The sequence below is a fragment of the Mauremys reevesii genome, linkage group 3, assembly GCF_016161935.1.
Source record: "Mauremys reevesii isolate NIE-2019 linkage group 3, ASM1616193v1, whole genome shotgun sequence".
NCBI lineage: Eukaryota > Metazoa > Chordata > Testudines > Geoemydidae > Mauremys > Mauremys reevesii.
In genome coordinates, this window is record NC_052625.1 from 143,516,849 (window position 1) to 143,537,586 (window position 20,738).

General features: G+C 44.5%; 1 protein-coding gene across 1 annotated transcript in view; it reads right to left on the bottom strand.

Moving 5' to 3' along the window:
- The window catches only part of ZNF292 (zinc finger protein 292), a 65,789-nt gene extending 46,159 nt beyond the window's left edge, over positions 1 to 19,630 (bottom strand). Inside the window, exon 1 of the mRNA XM_039530582.1 lies at positions 19,246 to 19,630. Within this exon, the coding sequence (XP_039386516.1) occupies positions 19,246 to 19,407 (162 nt within the window). The 5' untranslated portion in view covers positions 19,408 to 19,630. The remainder of the gene's footprint in view (positions 1 to 19,245) is intronic.
- Positions 19,631 to 20,738: the final 1,108 nt, after the last annotated feature.

Here is a 20,738-nt window from a genome sequence, read left to right on the forward strand (position 1 = left end):
TGAATTTCCCCAAGGGAAGGAATTAACCAAGTCCAAAGAAAAGGAAAGAATTTATTAAGAGAACAAAAGAAAATACAGAATCTCTATGAATCCAAGCTGGGCACTCATAGGGTATAACCTTATTAATCTCTGGAGAGAATCCCCTCTCCCCCTTTCTCAGTAAAAAGCAATATCAGCAAACAGGAATAAAGCATTTCCTTTAGCAAACACACAACTGCAAATGTAGAAAACAAATCATAAGACTAATTCGCCTTTCTAATTAATACTCACTATTAATTAGTAGAAACTACTCCAGGAGAACTTGGAGACATGACTGTCTCTCTTAGATTCAAAAAGAGTTCTCACACAAAGAACACAGACAAAGGCTTCCCTCCACAGAGATTTGAAATTATCTCGTCTCTGATTGGTCCTTTGGTCAGGTGGTCACCAGGTACTGCATGTTAACCCTTTACAGGTAAAACAGACTTTAACCCTTAACTATCTGTTTATGACACGCCCCCCAAATCGCCAACAGTGGGAACTACTGGTGGTGATTTCCTCCTAGAACTGTAAAATAAACAGATAAACAAAACACATGCACTATTACATATACTACTAAGTATGTAAACAACAAAATATTTGACACTGAAGAACACTTTTGATGCATTTGCCCGGACATACTTGGCAACGTCCTTGCCCATCCTTCCAGTGGAAGGACTTCCCCAACCTGTGGTTGCTAGCCCACGCTGATGCCCATGCTGCCACAGTTTCACTACTACGGTTATCCACGCCAGCTAGATTAAAATGAGCACAGGTATGCCTATCTGCATTACAATTACAATTTAGTTTGCAGTGGAAACACCCTAAAAACGTGCCCATAGTCACATGGAACCTGTGGAAGAGCAAGGAATTGGGGTTTTGAAAGGGAATTTCAAATAGTATGGAAGCAGAAGCGGAAGAAAACAATTTTGGCATCAGGGCTGCTGTCATTCCCAGAGCAAGGCATGTGGACTGGGGGGAATCATGGTAAAAGACAAAGATGAGGAGAGGGAGGATTGAGTCTCTTGGTCTGTACATAGCAGGGAAGAGGCAAGATGTTAAATCTTCCCATTTACGGGAAAGTGAACTGGGGGACTGTGGTCTGTGAGTATAAAGCACTTACTAGAAATGCGTGATACAGAAGGTTGGTGGGTTTAAGAGAATTTCTAGCGTCTAGGTTGAGGCTGGTCAGGAATACAAGGCAGAAATTTTGGTTAAATCCCCCTTTCTGAACTTGAGTGTCACAGCACTTGTTTTTTGTACCATTAATCTCAGCCGTTGTTGAACAGAGTCATATTGCACTCTCTATTACTACTTAGGTGATCCAATTAGAGTTACTTCTTGAATCTAATCTTGCATGAAGTAGGACAAAGAAATTTTTCTGCACCCTCAAGAATTAACTGTTCTAAGCAGCAATTTTTTAAAGCATTGAGAACCTGCTTCCCTAAACCTGATAGTGTTGCAACATTCTCTCTGTTTAGAAGTGAGTAGCTGAAATCATGCATTGTTAGGCTTAGGTGCTTCTGATCTCCTTAACTTTCAGTATCTTTTTTCCTGATCAGTTCAGTAGTGTAAACATATTGGTATCTTTATGCTTTGGAATTTGAATCCATACCACTCCAACTGTAGGGATCTCTAAGTTTTCATCTCACTAGTCCAGTGGTCCCCAACATTTTCCGGGTGGTGGGCACCGAACGACAAACCACCGAGGACCGTGGCCAGCGAATAAGCATCCACCAAAATGCCCCGAGAAGCGGCAACGTCAAGAGGTGTCGCCGCCGAACGCGACGCCTCTTGATGACGCCGCTTTTCAGCGGATGCTTGTCCGACAGCCAGTACGCGGGCGCACATAGATGCCTCGGCCATGGCGCCTGCGGCACTGCGTTGGGGACCCCTGCACTAGTCTTATTTCTTAATCTTCCCTTCTGGGTAGTTTTTAGCCAGCTGTTACAGAATTTCAAAAATCAATGAGATACTACCTTGTTTCAGAAATACCTATTAGGTTAAATTCATCCACTGCCAATCTATTTCACCTATTTTTGCTTGAGCATCTTGAATTGGTTTGGTTGAACTGTCAGTTTTCTTGGATGTGTTCCTATTTTTGTTTAGCTCTACTCTAAAACCACGTTATTTTTCTGGAGTTTTCCCATGATCTGAACCTTCCCTTCTAGCTCAGCTGCAATTTCTCCTTTATCCTTTACCAGAGGAAGAGACTCTTTGTATTAGACATCGAGAAATGATCCTTGTCTAACTATGAACTATAACCTATCAGCTTCCCCACACCTAAATTTAAATAATCTCCCCCAAACCTTGTCAGTTATCTGAATCTAGTTTATAACCTCTTCCATCAGCAAACGATTAACCCAATTGTTAATAAACACGGTCCATTTATTAATGCATACAATAGGTAATAGAACCTTGATCTTTTGGGATCCAGGAGCCCTCTGTCACTGACTCATTCATATGTAGCTTAGGCAAATCACTCTCTCTGTGTCTCAATTCCTTCCTTTAAAAAGCAAATATATGGGATACAGGGATATTATTGTTATTTTGTATGCAACGTTCCATCAGTAGTTACAGTATGATGATTGCATGGAAAACATCATAAAAAAGGCATAATCTGAAGACAGTGAGATTGTAAGGTTAAGGTGTCACTAAAGGACATAATTGAGCCTGCAAACCTTTATTATGGTTGGTGATGTACAAGATGGAAAGAGCCCAGCTTGAGGCTACAGTGTTGACAGTGAGAAGATGACAATTTCACTTACAAGTTTTTAATCAGTAAGAATGAACATGGAACCACTTTGGTATTGTTTTCTTTATATTTGTAAAAAGAGGTCACTTTTCAGGATAATACCATACTTTAAAATCTTTGGCATATGGGAAGTTACATAGGGCATTTCAAAATTTTCCATGGAACATTCCCTCTTTTACCCCCCTCCAAGATTATTTTGCTTCTCATCAGCTCAACCCTGCACGTGCGCACACACACTTCTACTTGTATCACCATGCAAGCTCATAGGCCAGCCATTTCTTCTCTCTTCTTCCTGATGCTGCACTCTGTCACCACCAGATAACACAAAGCTTGTCTTCACACAGCACTGAGATCAGATACTGACCACAAGAACTGAGAAGCCCTAAATCTCCTATTTTAATTTATTTTAATCATTAGGCACGCTAAATATATTTTTGAATTTGCCAAAACACTTTTGGGAAGTAGTATACTTGTTTTAAGATTTGTATAGTCATCATGCTCTCTTGATTCTCTCCATCACTTTGAAGCATAATGGGTCAAAAGAGTCCTGTTTGATTCCATTCTTAGGTGACACTTTCCCCTCAAGCCCATATCATTCTTTTGGTGCTGTAAGTACTACAAAGTGATTTTTACAAGAATACAACTGCTGCCTGCAACAGCGGACCGAAGTGTGAAGTGCAGGGGTGGGTTTCTGAAAAGTTGAATGAATGTGGAGTGCTGCCTGTCGCTGAAACATCTCACATAGGATAATTTTGTTCTAGTAAATTAAAGTTTTCATAATAGTAAATCCATTAGATCAACAATCAAAGACGACTTCATGCAGCCACACCTATTAGCAGTCATGGAAGCAGCTCTGCCAGAAGCTTTTCACATTAAATGAATCTTCCTATGAGGGCAAGAGACTGTGCCATGCCCAGACTGACCGATTTAAATAATCAAGCAAGACTGACCATTAATGCTAACAAAGAAATGGTTCTCCCGACTGACAAATGTATTATAGCAAGGAATTGTCTCTCACACACACAGGGAATCCATCAAACCAGAAATATAACTTCTAGGACACAGAGTTGTGGGGACAGAGAAGAGAATGAGAAGAAGAGACTGCAGAATCTAGTGACGAGAACCTACATCCACAAACAAGACACAGAGTTAAAAATGCCTTAGAAAAGAAGTGGAGGAATCACAGAATTGTAGGACTGGAAGGGGCCTCGAGAAGTCATGTAGTTCAGTACCCTGCACTCAAGGCAGGGGTAAGTATTATCTAGATCACCCTTGATCAGTGGTTGTCTAACTTGCTCTTAAAAATCTGCAATGATGGAGATTCCATAACCTCCTTAGGCAATTTATTGCCATGTTTAACCACCCTGACAGTTGGGAAGTTTTTCCTAATGTCCCACGTAAACTGCCCTTGCTGCAATTTAAGCCCATTGCTTCTTGTCCTATCTTCAGAAGTTAAAGAGAACAATTCCCCCCCCCACACACACACACACCCTTCTCCTTGTAGCAACATGCTATGTACTTGAAAACTTATCATGGCCCCCATCCCAATCTTCTTTTCTCCAGACTGAACCATTATTTTCAATCTTCCTTCATACGTCATGTTTTCTAGACCTTTAATCATCTTTAGCTGCTCTCCTCTAGACTTTCTCCAATTGTCCACATCTTTCCTGAAATGTGGTGCCCTTAATGGACACTATGCTCTAGCTGAAGCCTAATCAGGGCAGCGTAGAGTGGAAGAACTTCTCATGGCTTGCTTACAACACTCCGGCTAATAAATTCCAGAATGATGTTCGGTTTTTTTGCAACAGTGTTCATATTTAGCTTGTGATCCACTATGACCTTCAGATACCCTTCTGCAGTACTCTTTCCTAGGCAGTCATTTCCCATTTTGTATGTGCGCAAGTGATTCTTCCTTCATAAGTGGAGTACTTTGCATGTGTCCTTACTGAATTTCATCCTATATACTTATTTCTCCACTTTGTCCAGATCATTTTGAATGTTAATTCTATCCTCCAAAGCACTTGCAACCCCGTCCAGCTTGATAATGCCCACAAACTTTATAAGTGTACTCTCCATCAATGATTTAGGTAATGGCATAAAGATACTGAAAAGAACCAGACCTAGAACTGATCTCTGTGGGACCTCACTCAATATGCCCTTCCACTTTGACTGAGAACCCCTGGTAAGTACTTTCTGGAAACATTTTCCCAACCAGTTATGTACCTACCTTATATTAGCTCCATCTAGGGCCGTGGCTATACTCAAAACTTGAAAGCACTGCCGCGGAGCGCTCCCGCAGCAGCCCTTTGAAGTGCAAGTGAGCTCTCCCAGCGCTGCAGGTACTCCTCCTCCACGAGGGGATTAGCTTACAGCACTGGGAGCCCGGCTCCCAGCACTGAGGCACTGTTTACAGCGCCGTAACTTGCTGTGCTCGGGGGGGTGTTTTTCCACCGCCTTGAGCGAGAAAGTTGCAGTGCTGTAATGCGCCAGTGTAGCCATAGCCTTAGTTTGTTTATGAGAAGGTCATGTGACACAGTATCAAAAACCGTACTAAGGTCAAGGTATACCACATCTACCACTTACCCGCCATCCATCAGGCTTGTTACCCTGTCAAATAAAGCCATTAGGTTGGTTTGACATGATTTGTTCTTGACAAATCCATGCTGACTGGTACTTATCACCTTATTATCTTCTAAGTGTTTGCAAACTGATTGCTTAATTATTTGCTCCATTATCTTTCCAGGTACTGAAGTTAAGCTGACTGGTTAGTGTTTCCCCAGGCTGTTCTTATATCCTTTTTCAATAGTTTGGCACTATATTTGCCCTTTTCCTGTCCTCTGGAATCTCTCCAGTCTTCCATGACTTTTCAAAGATAATTGCTAATGGCTCAGCTATCTCCTCAGTAAACTCTTTGAGCATCCTAGGACGTATTTCATCAGACCCTGTTTACTTGAAGACATCTAACTTGTCTAAGTAATTTTTAACTTGTTCTTGCTCTATTTTAGCTTCCGATCCTATACCTCATTTTCACGGGCATTCACTATGTTAGACATATAATTGCTATAAACTTTTTTGGTGAAAACAAACAAAAAGGTAATTATCCAAATTCTCTGCCCATTTACCACACAGTGCTCTATTTTCTTTGCCCATGAAGCTGAAATTGATCTTGAGTAAGACTGCAGTAGCAAATTTTACCTGATTTCCTGTATGCTCCAATAACAATGGCTCAGACCAATCTTAATAGGATAGCATTTTGTGTCGTCTTTTTATTTTTGTGCATATGCTGCAAATATGTGTTTCTAAATGCTTTTATTCTTCCAAGTAACGTCTGATAATTAGGGCAGTCAATTAATTGCAGTTAACCCACACGATTAACTGAAAAATTAATCGCCATTAATCGCAGTTTTAATCACACTGTTAAACAATAGAATACCAATTGAAATTAAATATTTTTGGATTTTTTTTACATTTTCATATATATTGTATTCTGTGTTGTAATTGAAATCAAAGTGTACAGTAACTCCTCACTTAAAGTTGCCCCGGTTAACGCTGTTTCGTTATGTTGCTGATCAATTAGGGAACATGCTCGTTTAAAGTTGTGCAATGCTCCCTTATAACGTTGTTTGGCAGCTGCCTGCTTTGTTCACTGCTTGCAGGAAGAGCAGCCCGTTGGAGCTAGCTGGTAGGGGCTTGGAACTAGGGTGGACCAGCAGCTCCCCACTCCCTTAAGTTCTCTGAGAGTGGGTGGCTAATGTCAGGGTGTTCCTCCCCTCCCCCGCTCCTGCACCCCATTTATCCCATCTCCATGGGGGTGGGTGGACACACAACAGGGTTCAGGACGGAGGGAGCTTCCTGGGAGCAGCTGCTGTCTCAACTTGCTGATCTACTTAACAAGGCAGTGTACTTAGAGTGGGGTCAACGTACTTAAAGTGGCAATGTGCATCTCTCTCTCTCACACAGGGTATGTGTCTCTGTCTGCCATGCTGTCTCCCCTCCCTCCCTCCCTTCGTGCTGACTTGTAGAGTATGAGGCTACATTAACAACAATGGGTTACCCTTAAGGCTCAGCCAAAAGCTAGATCATTTAGCAGCAAGGCATTCCCTGGGAAATATCCCACCCTCTGACTTCACCACCTCAACCAAGCTTCACAGACATCATCACTGTGTACAATATTAAATAGTGTGTGTGTGTGTGTGTGTGTGTACTGCTTTATGGGAGATAATGCTGCCCACATATTTACAATGTCCCCTGAAAGTGAGAACAGGCATTTGCATGGCACTTTTGTAGCTGGCATTGCAAGGTATTTATGTGCCAGATATGTTAAACATTCGTATTCCCCTTCATGCTTCAGCCACCATTCCAGAGGACATGCTTCCATACTGATGATGCTCATTTAATGCTTTTTTTTTAAATTACATTAGTCACTGAACTCCTTGGGGGAGAACTGCATGTCTTCTTGCTGTTTTACCCGCATTCTGCCATGTATTTCATGTGTCGATCTGCACTGCTTTGGATGGTTATTGAGCAGAACCCATCATCAGCATGAATGCTTGTCCCCTGGAATGGTGGTTGAAGCATGAATGGACATCTGAATCTTTAGCGCATCTGGCACGTAAATATCTTGCAATGCGGGTTACGAAAGTGCCATGCAAATGCCTGTCCTCACTTTCAGGGGACACTGTAAATAAGTGGGCAGCATTATTTCCCGTAAATGTAAACAAACTTGTTTTTCTGAGCGACTGGCTGAACAAGAAGTAGGACTGAGTGGACTTGCAGACTAAAATTTTAGATAGTTTTATTTTTGAGTGCAGTTTTTTTTTTCCCCCAAACAATTCTACATTTGTAAGTTCAACTTTCATGATAAAGAGATTGCACTACAGTACTTGTATTAGGTGAATTGAAAAATACTATTCTTTTGTTTTTTTACAGTGCAAGTACTTGTAATTAAAAATAAATATAAAGTGAGCACTGTACACTTTGTATTCTGTGTTGTAACTGAAATCAATATATTTGAAAAGATAGAAAACATCAAAAATATTTAAATATTGGTATTCTATTATTGTTTAACAGTGCGATTAAACGCAATTAATTTTTTTAATCGTGCAATTGCGATTATTTTTTTTAATTGCTTGACCGCCCTACTGATCATTCCTCTCGCATCCAGGCAATGTATTTTGAACACTAGTGTCAGTGCATTTCAGAAATAAAGGTGTTAAGGAGATGTCTTTGTTAATGTGATAAGAGAAGAAAACCTGAAGAGTTCTGGTACAGTCTGACCACTTTGTGAGGAAACAAAAAGCCACATAATGGTTCTTTGATGGACAGTGTATAATAAACTACTCTTAACATACGATGGCCAAAAACGTAACAGGAAAATGGTAGACATTGGTTCAAAGGTTGGTTCCATATGACCTACACTAAAGTCAAGTTCTAGCTTCTAACTGGGACTTCAGTTTGCAGATGGAGTTTGACCACTGCTTTAGGCTATGTCTACATTAGAGACCTTACAGCAACACAGCTATGCCACTGAAAGGTCTCCCATATAGCCGCTCTCCCATCAGCATAATTAAACCACCCCCCACACCTCTGACCGACAAATGTTTTAACAGAAAAAGAGCTAGTATAGACATAGCTTATGTGAAGCTGATGACATGGAGGATGTGATGCTAGGGTACCCTTCTTTCCAGGGAGCTTAAGAGTCCCATGAGCTGTTCTGTAACCATGCATGGAGCTTATACAGAAGTCTTTAATAAAAAACTGTCAAAAAAGTTGCAGCATAGTTTGAGAGATTAGCCCATGCTTGCAGCACCATTTCTGAAGATATGTCGTATTCTTATGGAATGAGAAGTCTACAAATTCTGAATTTTAGAAAGTTAAGGATCTTTGATTCTAGTCTGAATTTCATAGGATTCCAGCATCTGATTGGATCTTGAGTCAGAATACTGTCAAGAACGTAGAATCTAAGGAAGCAAGCTGACATCTAATAGACGAACAAAAAGCTTACAAGGCATTATCACAGAAATATTCTGATCTCATCCAGCTTGATTTTTTAGGCTACCTGATCAGGAAGGGGGAAGGAATGCACTAAGTGGTCACAACATTTAAATGACAACGTACATTTTCACTGCTTTCTTTTCCCATAATCTGACATGTAAATATCTGGTTATTTATTGTTGATTGAGGCAAATTGATCTGTGCTCATTTGCTGATTCTCTTCCCACTCTTGAGGGAAAACGCATGTTGACTGCCACCGGACTGGAATGTTGAGTTTGCCCTATATGTAAGCAGCTATTATTTATTTGTATTACAATGGTGCTCAGAAGTTCCAATCAAAATCAGCGCCCCAGTGTGCTAGATACTGTATAAAACAGTCTTTACCCAAAGAATTTACAGTTTATCAAGAACGTCCGTTCAGCTAATTTTCAGAGAGAGAGTTTTTGTTTCAAGACCTGTGCTTCGAGTATCCTACCTCAACCTCAATTTATGTAGACTACTGTTGTCCAACTGTCTCACCTTCTTGAGTTTTCAATTAGTTTAACCAAAAATATTGTTTTCCCAGGTAACTCCCAGATCACTTTCATCCTCCTTTCTGAGGCAGACCATTTCCCGATAGGTTTGTGTGGGCTATCTGTGCTCCCCAGTCTGTCACACAGGCATCCATGAATGTTTACACCACTGATGCCAGTCTGAGGAATCGTGATGTTATAATATATGGACTCCTATAGGTGATCCCAGTTTCACAGAAGCAATGCTTGGACATTTCATATAGAATTGGAGCTCTTGATTCTCCCCCACCCAAGAAAGAGCGGTGCTGCAGAACTGAACTTTTGTTTGTACGGAGAGGCAGAATACTGAAGAGGACGGGAAGAGAATGCTATCTGTTAGGCATTGGGCACTAGCCAAAAAGGTTATTTGGATTGTTCTGGCCCAGATGTGAAATGTTATTTTAGTCTGTTCCCAGTGGATAAGTTTGCAAATAACTGGAAAACAATGCCAGTAAGCCACACAAAATCTACCTGGCACAAGGAAGATCAGATGGAGGTCAAGTGCAAGTCTTGCCTTAGTATGGCATAGCATATTTTGATAAATGTATAGCTTACGTAAGGAATGTATGGATAAACTATTAGGTATAGCAAAACTTGAGGATACTTTTTGTGAATGTTGACATATACATTTGAATAACAAATTGCCATTAAGAGCAGAAATAGATTTGATAGCATAATGGAAAGACATTAAAGTATGATTAGAACAGCAAGTTAATGGGGGTCTTTTTTAGTTATGGTCAGCAGCATGCTCTTACTTAACAAAACTTGCTCTGTGTGTGTGTGTTTTCTCCAAGTCACATTTGCTTACTTTAATAATTAAAGTCTTTATTACTAATAATATTGTAGTACTGCCTAGTGGTCCCAATCAGGGACCATTTCCAAAGGAGCATGTTAAAATTACTGTTAGTGTGAACAAGGCCAGTAATATTTAAGGTCATGCTAGCTGGCTGTGGTTAACCCTGATCAGCTAACGTTTTTCTAACATGATGCATTTTCCCAATATATCCAATATCTAACCTAGATTTCTAAATCCTTGGGATAGGGATGCTCTGTTATGGGTTTATACAGTACCTAACACAGTGGGTTCCCAGTCCCTGACTGAGACCTCAAGGCACAACTGTTGTTTATTAATATCTAAAGTTATTGTTTTTAAAGCAAGCAGATATGACTCAAAATACACAGAGAAAGCAGATATGTTGGAAAAGCTCATTATATTAACAGATCTTTTTCTGACTAACTATACTTAAAAAACCTCATTCACTGGCTCTTCTAATCCTACTTTAATGATTTTGCAACTATGCTATCAACGCTAGGGAGCCTCTCAGGGTAATCACAACTAGCTAACTTAAAAAGATTGTTCTTGTCCACACTAAAGAGAAAATCATGTTTAGCATTTTACTAGCTATATGCTTTTGGTTAATGTTTTCTAAAAATGCATTTTCCCAGTATAAACAAAGCCACTGTGACAAGACACAACAGGTAGACAGGATAAAAAGATGCGAGTATGCAGCAAGTTTTCAGAGACTGACTATACAACATTTAGCTCCCTATTTGCCAAGCTGTTAACAAGCTGGCAATGTTCTGTAGGCAGTGCAGCAGAAGAGACCTGAAGGAGCTTTATACCACACAAAAGGGGCAACATAGGAGAAATAAGGTGTAGGAGAAGTGGACTAGTTGGTGAGATTAAGGGTACGTCTACACTACGGGACTATTCCGAATTTGCATAAACCGGTTTTGTAAAACAGATTTTATAAAGCCACACTAAACACATTAAATCGGTGGTGCGATTTCTAGCTATCCCATAGTTCCCGGCATTTCCGGGTTGAGATCCCAGTGCCTGATGGGGCAAAAATCATTTGGTTCTGGGTACAGCCTCACCGCACAGCAAGCATGGACCCTGCTCAGCTCCATACGTGCAGTATATGCTGAACCAGGACCGATGACAGTGATGAGGACGTGGACACAGAATTATCGCTTTGGAGATCCTGATGGTAATGGGGCAGATTCTATCCATTGAAAACAAGCACTGACTGGTGGGACCGCATTGTGTTGCAGGTGTGGGGCACTTTCATGGAACTTTGTGACTTGCTTGCCCCTGCCCTGAAACGCCATAATACCAAGATGAGCAGCCCTCACAGTAGAGAAGCGAGTGGCGATAGCCCTGTGGAAGCTTGCAACACCAGACAGCTACCGGTCAGTCGGGAATCAATTTGGAGTTGGAAAATCTACTGTGGGGCTGCTGTGATGCAAGTAGCCAAAGCAATCACTAAGCTGCTGCTACGAAGGTTGTGACTCAGGCCATAGTGGATGGCTTTGCTGCAATGGGATTCCCTAACTGTGGGGCGATAGATGGAACCCATATCCCTATCTGCACCAGGGCACTTTTCAATGGTGCTGCAAGCACCACAAACATCCACGTGGGATGGCCAGGAGGGTTCATGATGCTCGCGTATTCAGAAGCACTACTCTGTTTAAACGGCTGCAGCAAGGGACTTACTTCCCAGACCAGAAAATAACAGTTGGGGATGTTGAAATGCCTGTCGTTATCCTGGGGACCCAGCCTACCCTTGATGCCATGGCTCATGAAGCCATACACAGGCAGCCTGGACAGTGGTCAGGATCTGTTCAATTACAGGCTGAGCAAGTGCAGAATGGTGGTGGAATGTGCATTTGCAGACCTCAGCCAAACCAATGTCCCCTATGTTATTGCTGCTTGCTGTATTCTCCACAATCTCTGTGAGAGTAGGGACCTTTATGGCGTGGGTGGGAGGGGAGGGAAATCATCACCTGGCCGCTGATTACGCGCAGCCAGACACCAGGGAGATTAGAAGAGCACACCAGATCAGAGAAGCTTGCTTCATCAATGGCCAGGGTACAGTGTGACTGCTGTGTTTGTTGATGAACACCAACCCCCTTGATTGACTCAGTCCAGTACAGCTTACTTATGCAAATAAAGTCACTCTCATTTAAAAGCATTAATTCTTTATTTTTCATTATAAAGAGAGAGAGAAGTAAGGGTGTGCTTTGGGAGGAGGAAAGGAGGGATGGAGAAGGCCATTAAATAAAAATTCACATCCTTCTGGTTGGGCTGTCCACGGGGTGGCTGGGTGAGGAGGCTAAGGAACATGGTGAGGGGAGGGTGGTTATACAGGGGCTGCAGCGGCACTCTGTGATCCTGCTGCCGTTCCTGAAGCTCCACAAGGCATGTCAGTTTGATCACGCAGCAGCCCCAGAGTTGCATCCCGCCACCGCTGATCTTCCTGCCGCCACCGCTGATTTTCCTGCCTTCCTCCTGCCGCCACTCTCTCTCTCGGTTGTCCCTCCTGTCCTCACGTTCACTGGCCTCTTTCCTGTAATTTGAAACCACGCCCTTCCACTCATTCAGATGAGCTCTTTCATTGCGTGTAACTTCCATAATATCTGAGAACATCTCATCCTTCTTTTCCTCCGCCTTATCTGTGCTAGCCTTTGGGATGGAGGAGGCAGCTGCATGAGGGAGATAAATATTTAGAAAGATACATTTTACAGAACAATGGTTATACTCTTTCACAGTGAAAAGCACTATTCACCTTACATAGCACATGTGATTTCCTACAAGGTCGCATTTTCATCTTAATAGTGACTGCTTGCATCTCTGGGGTTACAGATCTCACAGACACAGGTCCAGGCATCAGGATTCAGCTTGCATGCGGCCATGGTAAGCCACTGTCTCAGTGATTTACCTGCTAATCAACAACCTTCCTCCCCACCCACTGCTTGTCTGACCAAACAGAAAAGATCATCGGCATTTCACCCAGGAAAGTGTTTTTAAGCTGCTGCATTCTGGCCACCCCTTACTTAAATTCCTGATTTTTAACCAGGTTATCCTGAACGATATCACTTTGCTGAGGATAACAGAACAAGATAAAGAGCGGATGCTTCTTGAATGCCAGCAGTCCAATGATACCTGATTACTTGCTACATGCATGGCATGGTAACAGAACAAAGGATGCCCCTTTGCCAGAAACCTTCTGCAAGCTGGAGTAGTACCTACAGGCGCTTTCATCGAGATGTCCTGGAGGATTTCCTCTCAATCCCGGACATGTTAACAAACTTTTGCATCCCAAGTCCTCAGGGCAAATCCATCATTAAAAAGGCTTGCTTAAAAACACTGTTTGCTATTTGCAAAGGTACACTCATTCTCTGCAATAGTTGCTTGTGAGGGCTGGGAGCAGTGATAAAAGCTCCTGGCTGCTGGTCTTCCTCTTCTTCTTCCTCTTCATCTTCCCCTGCATAATCCTCAGACATGGCAGAGATTACAACCCCACCTCGAATCCACAGTCAGAAAATTGCATGCAGCTCAGCATAGACCTTCCATTTGCTTCTTTGGTTTTCTGGTAGGCTTGTCTGAGCTCCTTAACTGTCACTCTGCACTGCACGGAGTCCCTGCTGTGGCCTTTAGCAGTCATAGCCTTAGAAATTCTTTCAAATACTTTTCATTAGTTCTGTTAGCACTGAATCCTCTCCCCATATAGCGATCAGATCCATTACCTCTCCATGCTGGGGCTCTTTTCGATTCTCAGGAGACTGCATTGTTAACTGTGCTGATGAGCTGTGCGTGGTCACCTGTGCTGATGAGCTGTGCGTGGTCACCTGTGATGATGAAATGAATTTCAAAAGTCGCGGGGCTTTTCCTGTCTACCTGGCCAGTGCATCCGAGTTGAGAATGCTGTCCAGAGCGGTCAGTGGTGCACTGGGATAGCTCCGGAGGCCACCACACTAACCCTATTCCGATATGTTAATACGGGCAGGAGTACAGAAACCGATTTAAAGAGCCATTAAAATCGATATAAGGTGCCGACCAGGCTTCTGGCTGGATATTAGTAGAGTGAAGGCAATAAAAAGCCTGATAGGTAGAGTGGAGCTAAACAGCAAAGGACATTAAAAGTAAGGACAAGAAATTTATATCTGATGCAGTAGGAAGGAATCAGCAGATGGATGAGGGGAGGAATTTGGAAGAGAGAATATGGCAGCCCTATTTTCAACTGACCTAATGGATGCAAGGTTACAGTAGTCAATGCCTAAGAGAAGGAGATTATAGTAGTTAATATGCAATATGTTAAGGGTCTGTCTTAGAGCTCTGGCAGACTGGTCAGTGCTGTATTGGCTCTACACCGTTACAGGAGAGCGTGTTGAATTTTTTTTAAACTAAATATCAAAATTATCAAATCAAAGTTTTAAAATATTAATCAGTGGCAAGGAGGACAGATTCTCTGGAAAGCTGTCCATTCTAAACCATCAGTTACTGCAGAATCTTTGTTTTCATCAAAAAAAATTAAGTTTCTTGACTTTGAAGATAACCTTAAAAAATGTGAACCAACACAGATCTGTCTTCCTGAGTCTGCATACAGATCACTCTACTGCAGGGGCGGGCAAACTTTTTGGCCTGAGGGCCGCATCGGGTTTCGTAAATTGTATGGAGGGCCGGTTAGGGGAGGGGGTCATGGCCCAGCCCCCACCTCCTATCTACCACCCCCCCCCCCCCGGCCAGGACTCCTGCCCCATCCAACTGCCCCATTCCCTGATGGTCCCTCTGGGACCCCTGCCCCATCCACACACACCTGCTCCCTGTCCCCTGACTGCCCCTGGGTCCCTGCCGCCCCATCCAACCCCTCCTCTCATTCCTGACGGCCCTCCCGGGACCCTGCCCCATCCACACCCCTTCTCCCTGTCCCCGACTGCCCCCAGAACCCCTGCCCCTCACTGCCCCTGCCACCCCACCCAACCCCTCCTTCCTGACTACCCCCGGGACCCCTGCCCCATCCACCCACCCCTTCTCCCTGTCCCCGACTGCCCCCAGAACCCCTGCCCCTCACTGCCCCCTGCCACCCCATCCAACCCCCTCCTTCCTGACTATCCCCGGGACCCCTGCCCCCATTCAACCCCTGTTCCCCAACCCCTATCCACACCCCGCCCCTGACCACCACCCCAGACTCTCCTGCCTCTATCCAACCCACCCTGCTCCCTGCCTCCTTACCGTGCTGCCTGGAGCACCAGTGGCTGGCAGTGTTACAGCCGCGCCACCCGGCTGGAGCCGGGACATGCCACCACCGCCACCGCGCAGCTCAGAGCACTGGGTCAGGCCGGGCTCTGCAGCTGCACTGCCCAAGGAGCTCACAGCAGAGCCTTGTGCCGGCTCCGGCAGTGGAGCGAGCGAGCGAGCTGAGGCTGTGGGCGAGGGGGAACAGGGTGGGAGGGGCCGGGGCAGCGCCTCGGGCTAGAAGCTCGGGGGCTCAGCAGGACGGTCCCGCGGGTCGGATGTGGCCTGCAGGCCATAGTTTGCCCACCCCTGTTCTACACTCACTTGCTATCTTGCGTTTCTTCGGTGCTGCCATTTCTGGTGACTCGTGGTAACTATTTTTCTTTGCTTAATTTTGTTTAGTGGAGAAGCACCTTTTCTGTGACTGGCTCCATCTAGTGTTGAAACTGAGAAGTGCAACAGAGTTGAGCTCAAGCGCCATGTGCGGGCCATATTCAATTATATTTTCAGAATTTGCTGCGGGCCAATAAAAACTGACCCGCGGGCCGCAGTTGGCCCGCGGGCCGTAGTTTGGACACCCCTGCTCTACTGCCTCTGCTGCTGGTCACAGCTTTACCAAACTGCCTGAGTAGTTTGCTTAGTGTAAGTGACAAGGGACTAGTCACTTTTACTACTAATATTCAGACCCTGCAAGCAGCAGTGAGAGGACAAGATCTTGTCAGTATAACTTTCCTGGTGCTTGTGAAGTGTATGACCAGCAACAGAAGCATGCACTGTAGCTGGAAGTAGATCCAACTACAGGATAAAATAAGCATATTTGTATGGATGAAAACATCAACAGTTTCAATTCATAAAAAGAGTATGTCAGCTGCTAATTGTCAAAGATCAGAAAATCTTTCCTGTAGCCTGGTTGTTCCATAAGTTTTCTTACACCTTCCTCTAAATAACCTGGCACTGACTACTGCCAGACACATGATATTGGACTAGAAGGACCACTGGCCTGATGTGATATGGCAATTCCTATGTTCCTAAAAGGAGAAGCTGGAGAAGTAGAAACAGCATTCCTATCCACCAACACACAGGCTCAGAGAGAGATGCTTGAGGGGCTTCAAATTTAAACAACTACTAGCCAAAGACAGACATGAAAGATGGAGCCTGCGAGCCACAGGCAGAGGCAACAACTTGGTAGGTACCCCAGTACACCCACCTCTTCTCAGAAACTGTAGTTACATGTGGAAGTCCAACTGTAACAGCCAGTTGAGACTAGGTCTCTGGCTATTAGGTTTAGTTCTTAGAAAGCAAGTACCTAGTCTGTCTTTCAAGTCCATTACTAAACCTTAATTTCAGTATCTTTGTTACGGGTGATTATTCAGAAGCCAAAGAAATACAGCATGTCTTTTAGACACTGAGTTGCAATTAAGAAAGTCACTTTACATGCAATTTGAACAAATGTTGATATGGAATCAATGAGAATAAAACTGAATCCCATTACACCGGCTATACAGCGACAGTATAAAGTAACTAACTTCACTTTTCTGGGAACTATGCAGAATAATAAGGTACAGCCCAAAATCCCACGTATGTTTTTCTAAGAATGATTAAAACATGTGAAGTCTATGCAACAATGAAAATTGAATACACAAAAATGTTTACCTTACACGTATAATGAAAACTGTATGAAACTACAACAAAATTGAATTTACACTTTGTTTCACTCTTACAGGATAAGTAAACAACTCTGGAGCTATCCTATTTTTTCCGGGTACAAGCAAATGTATTTTTAAGACTTACAATAAATAGCTGAACTGTGTATACCAGAGTGGAATTTTCAAATCAACTAAGGGATTAGTTAATCAACTTCTACTGAAGTTAACACAACTTGAGTGGCTAAATCCCTTATTCGGCTTGGAACCTCAGAATTTACTGATTAATTAATGCACAGTTTATAGCTACACTTTACTCCAAGAAGCATAAAGGTACATTTATTTCTCAACTGGTGTTCTAACACCTACAATTTCTTAAGCTTGTTATAGTTCATCACAATTAGTGCTACCCGCCTCCTAAAGACTGACATTATCTACACATTTGTTCAACTCTGCCTAGTTGTTCAAATTCAACTGTGGCTTTCTAACAAAACAGAACAAAAGTTTTCATATTATGGTTTTTAATCTTGACATTCTCTTGCATTTTCCATGCGTAGTAAATTGTACTGTGATAGCCAAAACATTTCTTCAGCACTGCTTTTCAGACTTTGCATAGAATTAAGGTTGCAAGTTTTGAATATGCAGTCAAATTTTCTAATTTTGTTGCATATATAAATAACCGTCTTTAAAAAACAAGGTAGAAGTTATCTTTGAAGTATCATTAAAAATGTGGATTCCATGGGGAGACTTGCAGTGATGTAGATTTTCTACAACAGCATTTAACAACCACTGTCACCCAATGCATATAGCCAAACTTACTATTTGAACCATAACCATTAATATGAAGTAACTCCACAACAGAGAGCACCACACATTTAGGCATCAGCAGTATGGTGGGCACTACATGTTTAGGGTTCAATAGTAGATAAAGAGATGGGAAATGTATTGCTTAGATGGTGAAAAGCTATGTTACAGATTTTTTAAAAAAAAAATCTATTTGTTTTGTTGGCACTTGCAAAGACTTCAGCATCTTCAAATTTAGTTGTTTAAAGTAACATTGAATCATAGTGCTTTTCACCCACGGGCATTATGAATCTGATCCATGCCCTCTGTAGGGCCAACACAACTGATGCAATCTTTTAGTAATAGGCGAAGTTAACTTTAAAATTTCTCTCTATATCTTTTTCAGTGATACCTGATGCTAATTTGTTTAAAAGGGGTAGGAAAAAAAGCAAAGAAAATATGTGGAATTTTTGCAGGGCAGGGGAGACCTAGTTTAGGCATTTACACACACTATGGTGGATGGGGCTGTGTATGTAAAAAGCTCTCACTGGAACTGGAAGTTCTTTATCCTGCAAGAATTCTGCAGACAAGCATTTTTTGTAGGTTTCTGGTGCCTAACAGTTTAAGAACATTTTATAGTTTAGGTGAACAAATATTTTTACTCTTTGGCTGAGAAGGGAGAGAAAAAAAGTGAACTATCCAGTATGATTTACACATTGTCTTACAGGAGATAGGGGACTATTATAACTGTAGAGTTAAGCCACGGGAAAGGCTTTTCCTGCACCAATTAGATAGCGATAGTGATAGTGACAACGGGTCTCCGAGAGTGCCCCAGCCCGTTACTGCAAAGTGAGTCCGTTGGGCGTGAGGAAGGAGGGGAGCAGCGCAGCCCCCCCACCTCACAGGAGGCCGAGCGCACCCTTCTCCCCCGGGCGAGGCAGACCCAGCGGCGGCGGACAACAACGGAAGCCTCAGGGCGGTGCCGGACTCTCAGCACGGGCGCCCCGCACTCCGGAGCGCGCGCGGAGTGTAAACAGGGCCGCGGAACGGAATCTCAGCTCCTCCCCCAGGCTCGCGAGCCCTGCCGGGGGGAGGGGAGGCCCTCTCCACCCTGCTCCCAGGGCCTCTAGCGCCGCCGCCAGGAACAAAGGCCCTGCAGAGCCGAGGCGACACCAGCCCGCAAAAGCACAACAAAGGGGCCCAGAGACCGCGAGACACGGGCGGGCGAGGGGAGGGATTACGGGCCGGGCGCATCTCCCAGCGCGGGGGGCGGGCCGCCTAATCCGAGCCTACAATGAGCGGCAGCCTCCCCGCTGCACCATGGCCCCGGCTGGCGCGGGCCGGGGCCAACTCCGAGCGGGACTAACCGCCGCCGAGCTGCTGCTGCTGCCTCCTCCCGCGCGCGGCGGGGGCGGCGCTGCTCCCGCCCCCGGCTCACACACACACACACACACACACACGCAGGGGGGGAGGCGGCCTGACCTGGCACAGCTGCTGACAGTACTCGGTGGCCGCCTCCACGGCCGGCTCCGCGCTCTCCCGGAGCCCGCTCTCCAGCTCCAGCAGCCGCTCCCGCAGGCGCTGCAGCTCCAGGAGGCCGCCGCCGAGGTTACCGCTCTCCTGCTCGGCCTCCTCATCCGCCATCTTCGCACCCCGCTCCGTCGCGTACGCAACCCCCCTCCCTCGCCCCCGTCCTTCGCCGCTCAGGTCACGTGATTACACAATGCCACGTTCCGGGGAGGGGTCACGTGCGGAGGAGAGGCAGGAGCGCGCGCTCCCTCGCCCACTGCCGAAGGCTTTGGTTGGGAGGAGTGGCCGTTGTGTCACATGACGCGATGGCGCGCGCCCATGGGACAGGAGCTGCGTCGCCGCCACGTGATCCTTCTCGGATGGCTTTTTGGCGGCAAATAGAGAAGACGAAGCTCAGGCCCGTCTAGTTGCCTTTGCTGTGCCCTGGGTCACGTGACGTGCTGGTGGGCAGGCCGGGTAGGAGCCTGGCGCTGATCTAGGCTGCTGCGGAGCCTCCCTCCCGTTTCAAAGCAGCTTGGCCTAGAGGCCAGGGGTCAGAGCGGCCAGGAAACCTCAGTGCCATTCCTGGCACCACTGCCATGTGGGAGGCATAAAACAAATGAAGCGGGACTCAAGGACTCCCTGGGTCTGAACAGCTGCCTCCCCCCAGTCTCCACAGCGAAGGGCAGGAAAGGGAGGGTGATAAGATTTCTTTGCAGCCTGTCAAGACAGCCCCCATCTGTCTATTCTTCCTTTGTTCTAGGCTCTTCAATAACCGATTTCTTTGCAGTCTCCCTAAACAGACTTCATCAGGGTCTTTCTATTCTATTCTGCTACTTATGCTGTCTTCACCAGTGTGGTAACTGGGCACCCTCTGAACAGCGCTGAGTGACATGACTAACTTTTGTTATGTGTGACACTCTGTCCCTGGGGGAGAATTTTGTGGGTTTATTTAAAATATTTTGTATTTATCTAGTTTATCACTGCTGTGCTATATGTATTTTATTAGTGAAGGCAAAAAACACACATCATACTTAGAACAGCCCTCTGAGTTGGTTCTTGTATCCTGTGGAAGTTCATTCCACATCCTTGAGTCAACTCCCAAAACAGTACCATCTCATGCATCAATGAGCATTACCATTATGGTGATCAGCTCCAGTGTGCCTTAGAAGTGGAGTTGTTGACCACAGTTCTCATCTCAGGAGATCTTTTAGGTATCCTGGCTCCAGACCATTAAGTACCTTGAAGATAAGGACTGAGACCTTGAATTTGACTTGATATCCTATGGGAAGCCAGTATAAAGAGACAAGGGCAGGGTTAATTTTCTCCTAGTAATCCATGCTGCGGAGGAGATGTGCTGCTGTGTTGGAGTTTCCTAAGAGCTGATGGCTTTGTGTCTGTGGATGTTGCATTGGTATAGTTCATCCAGGAGGTGATGAAGGTGTGTATTACTGAAGTCCGGTCAC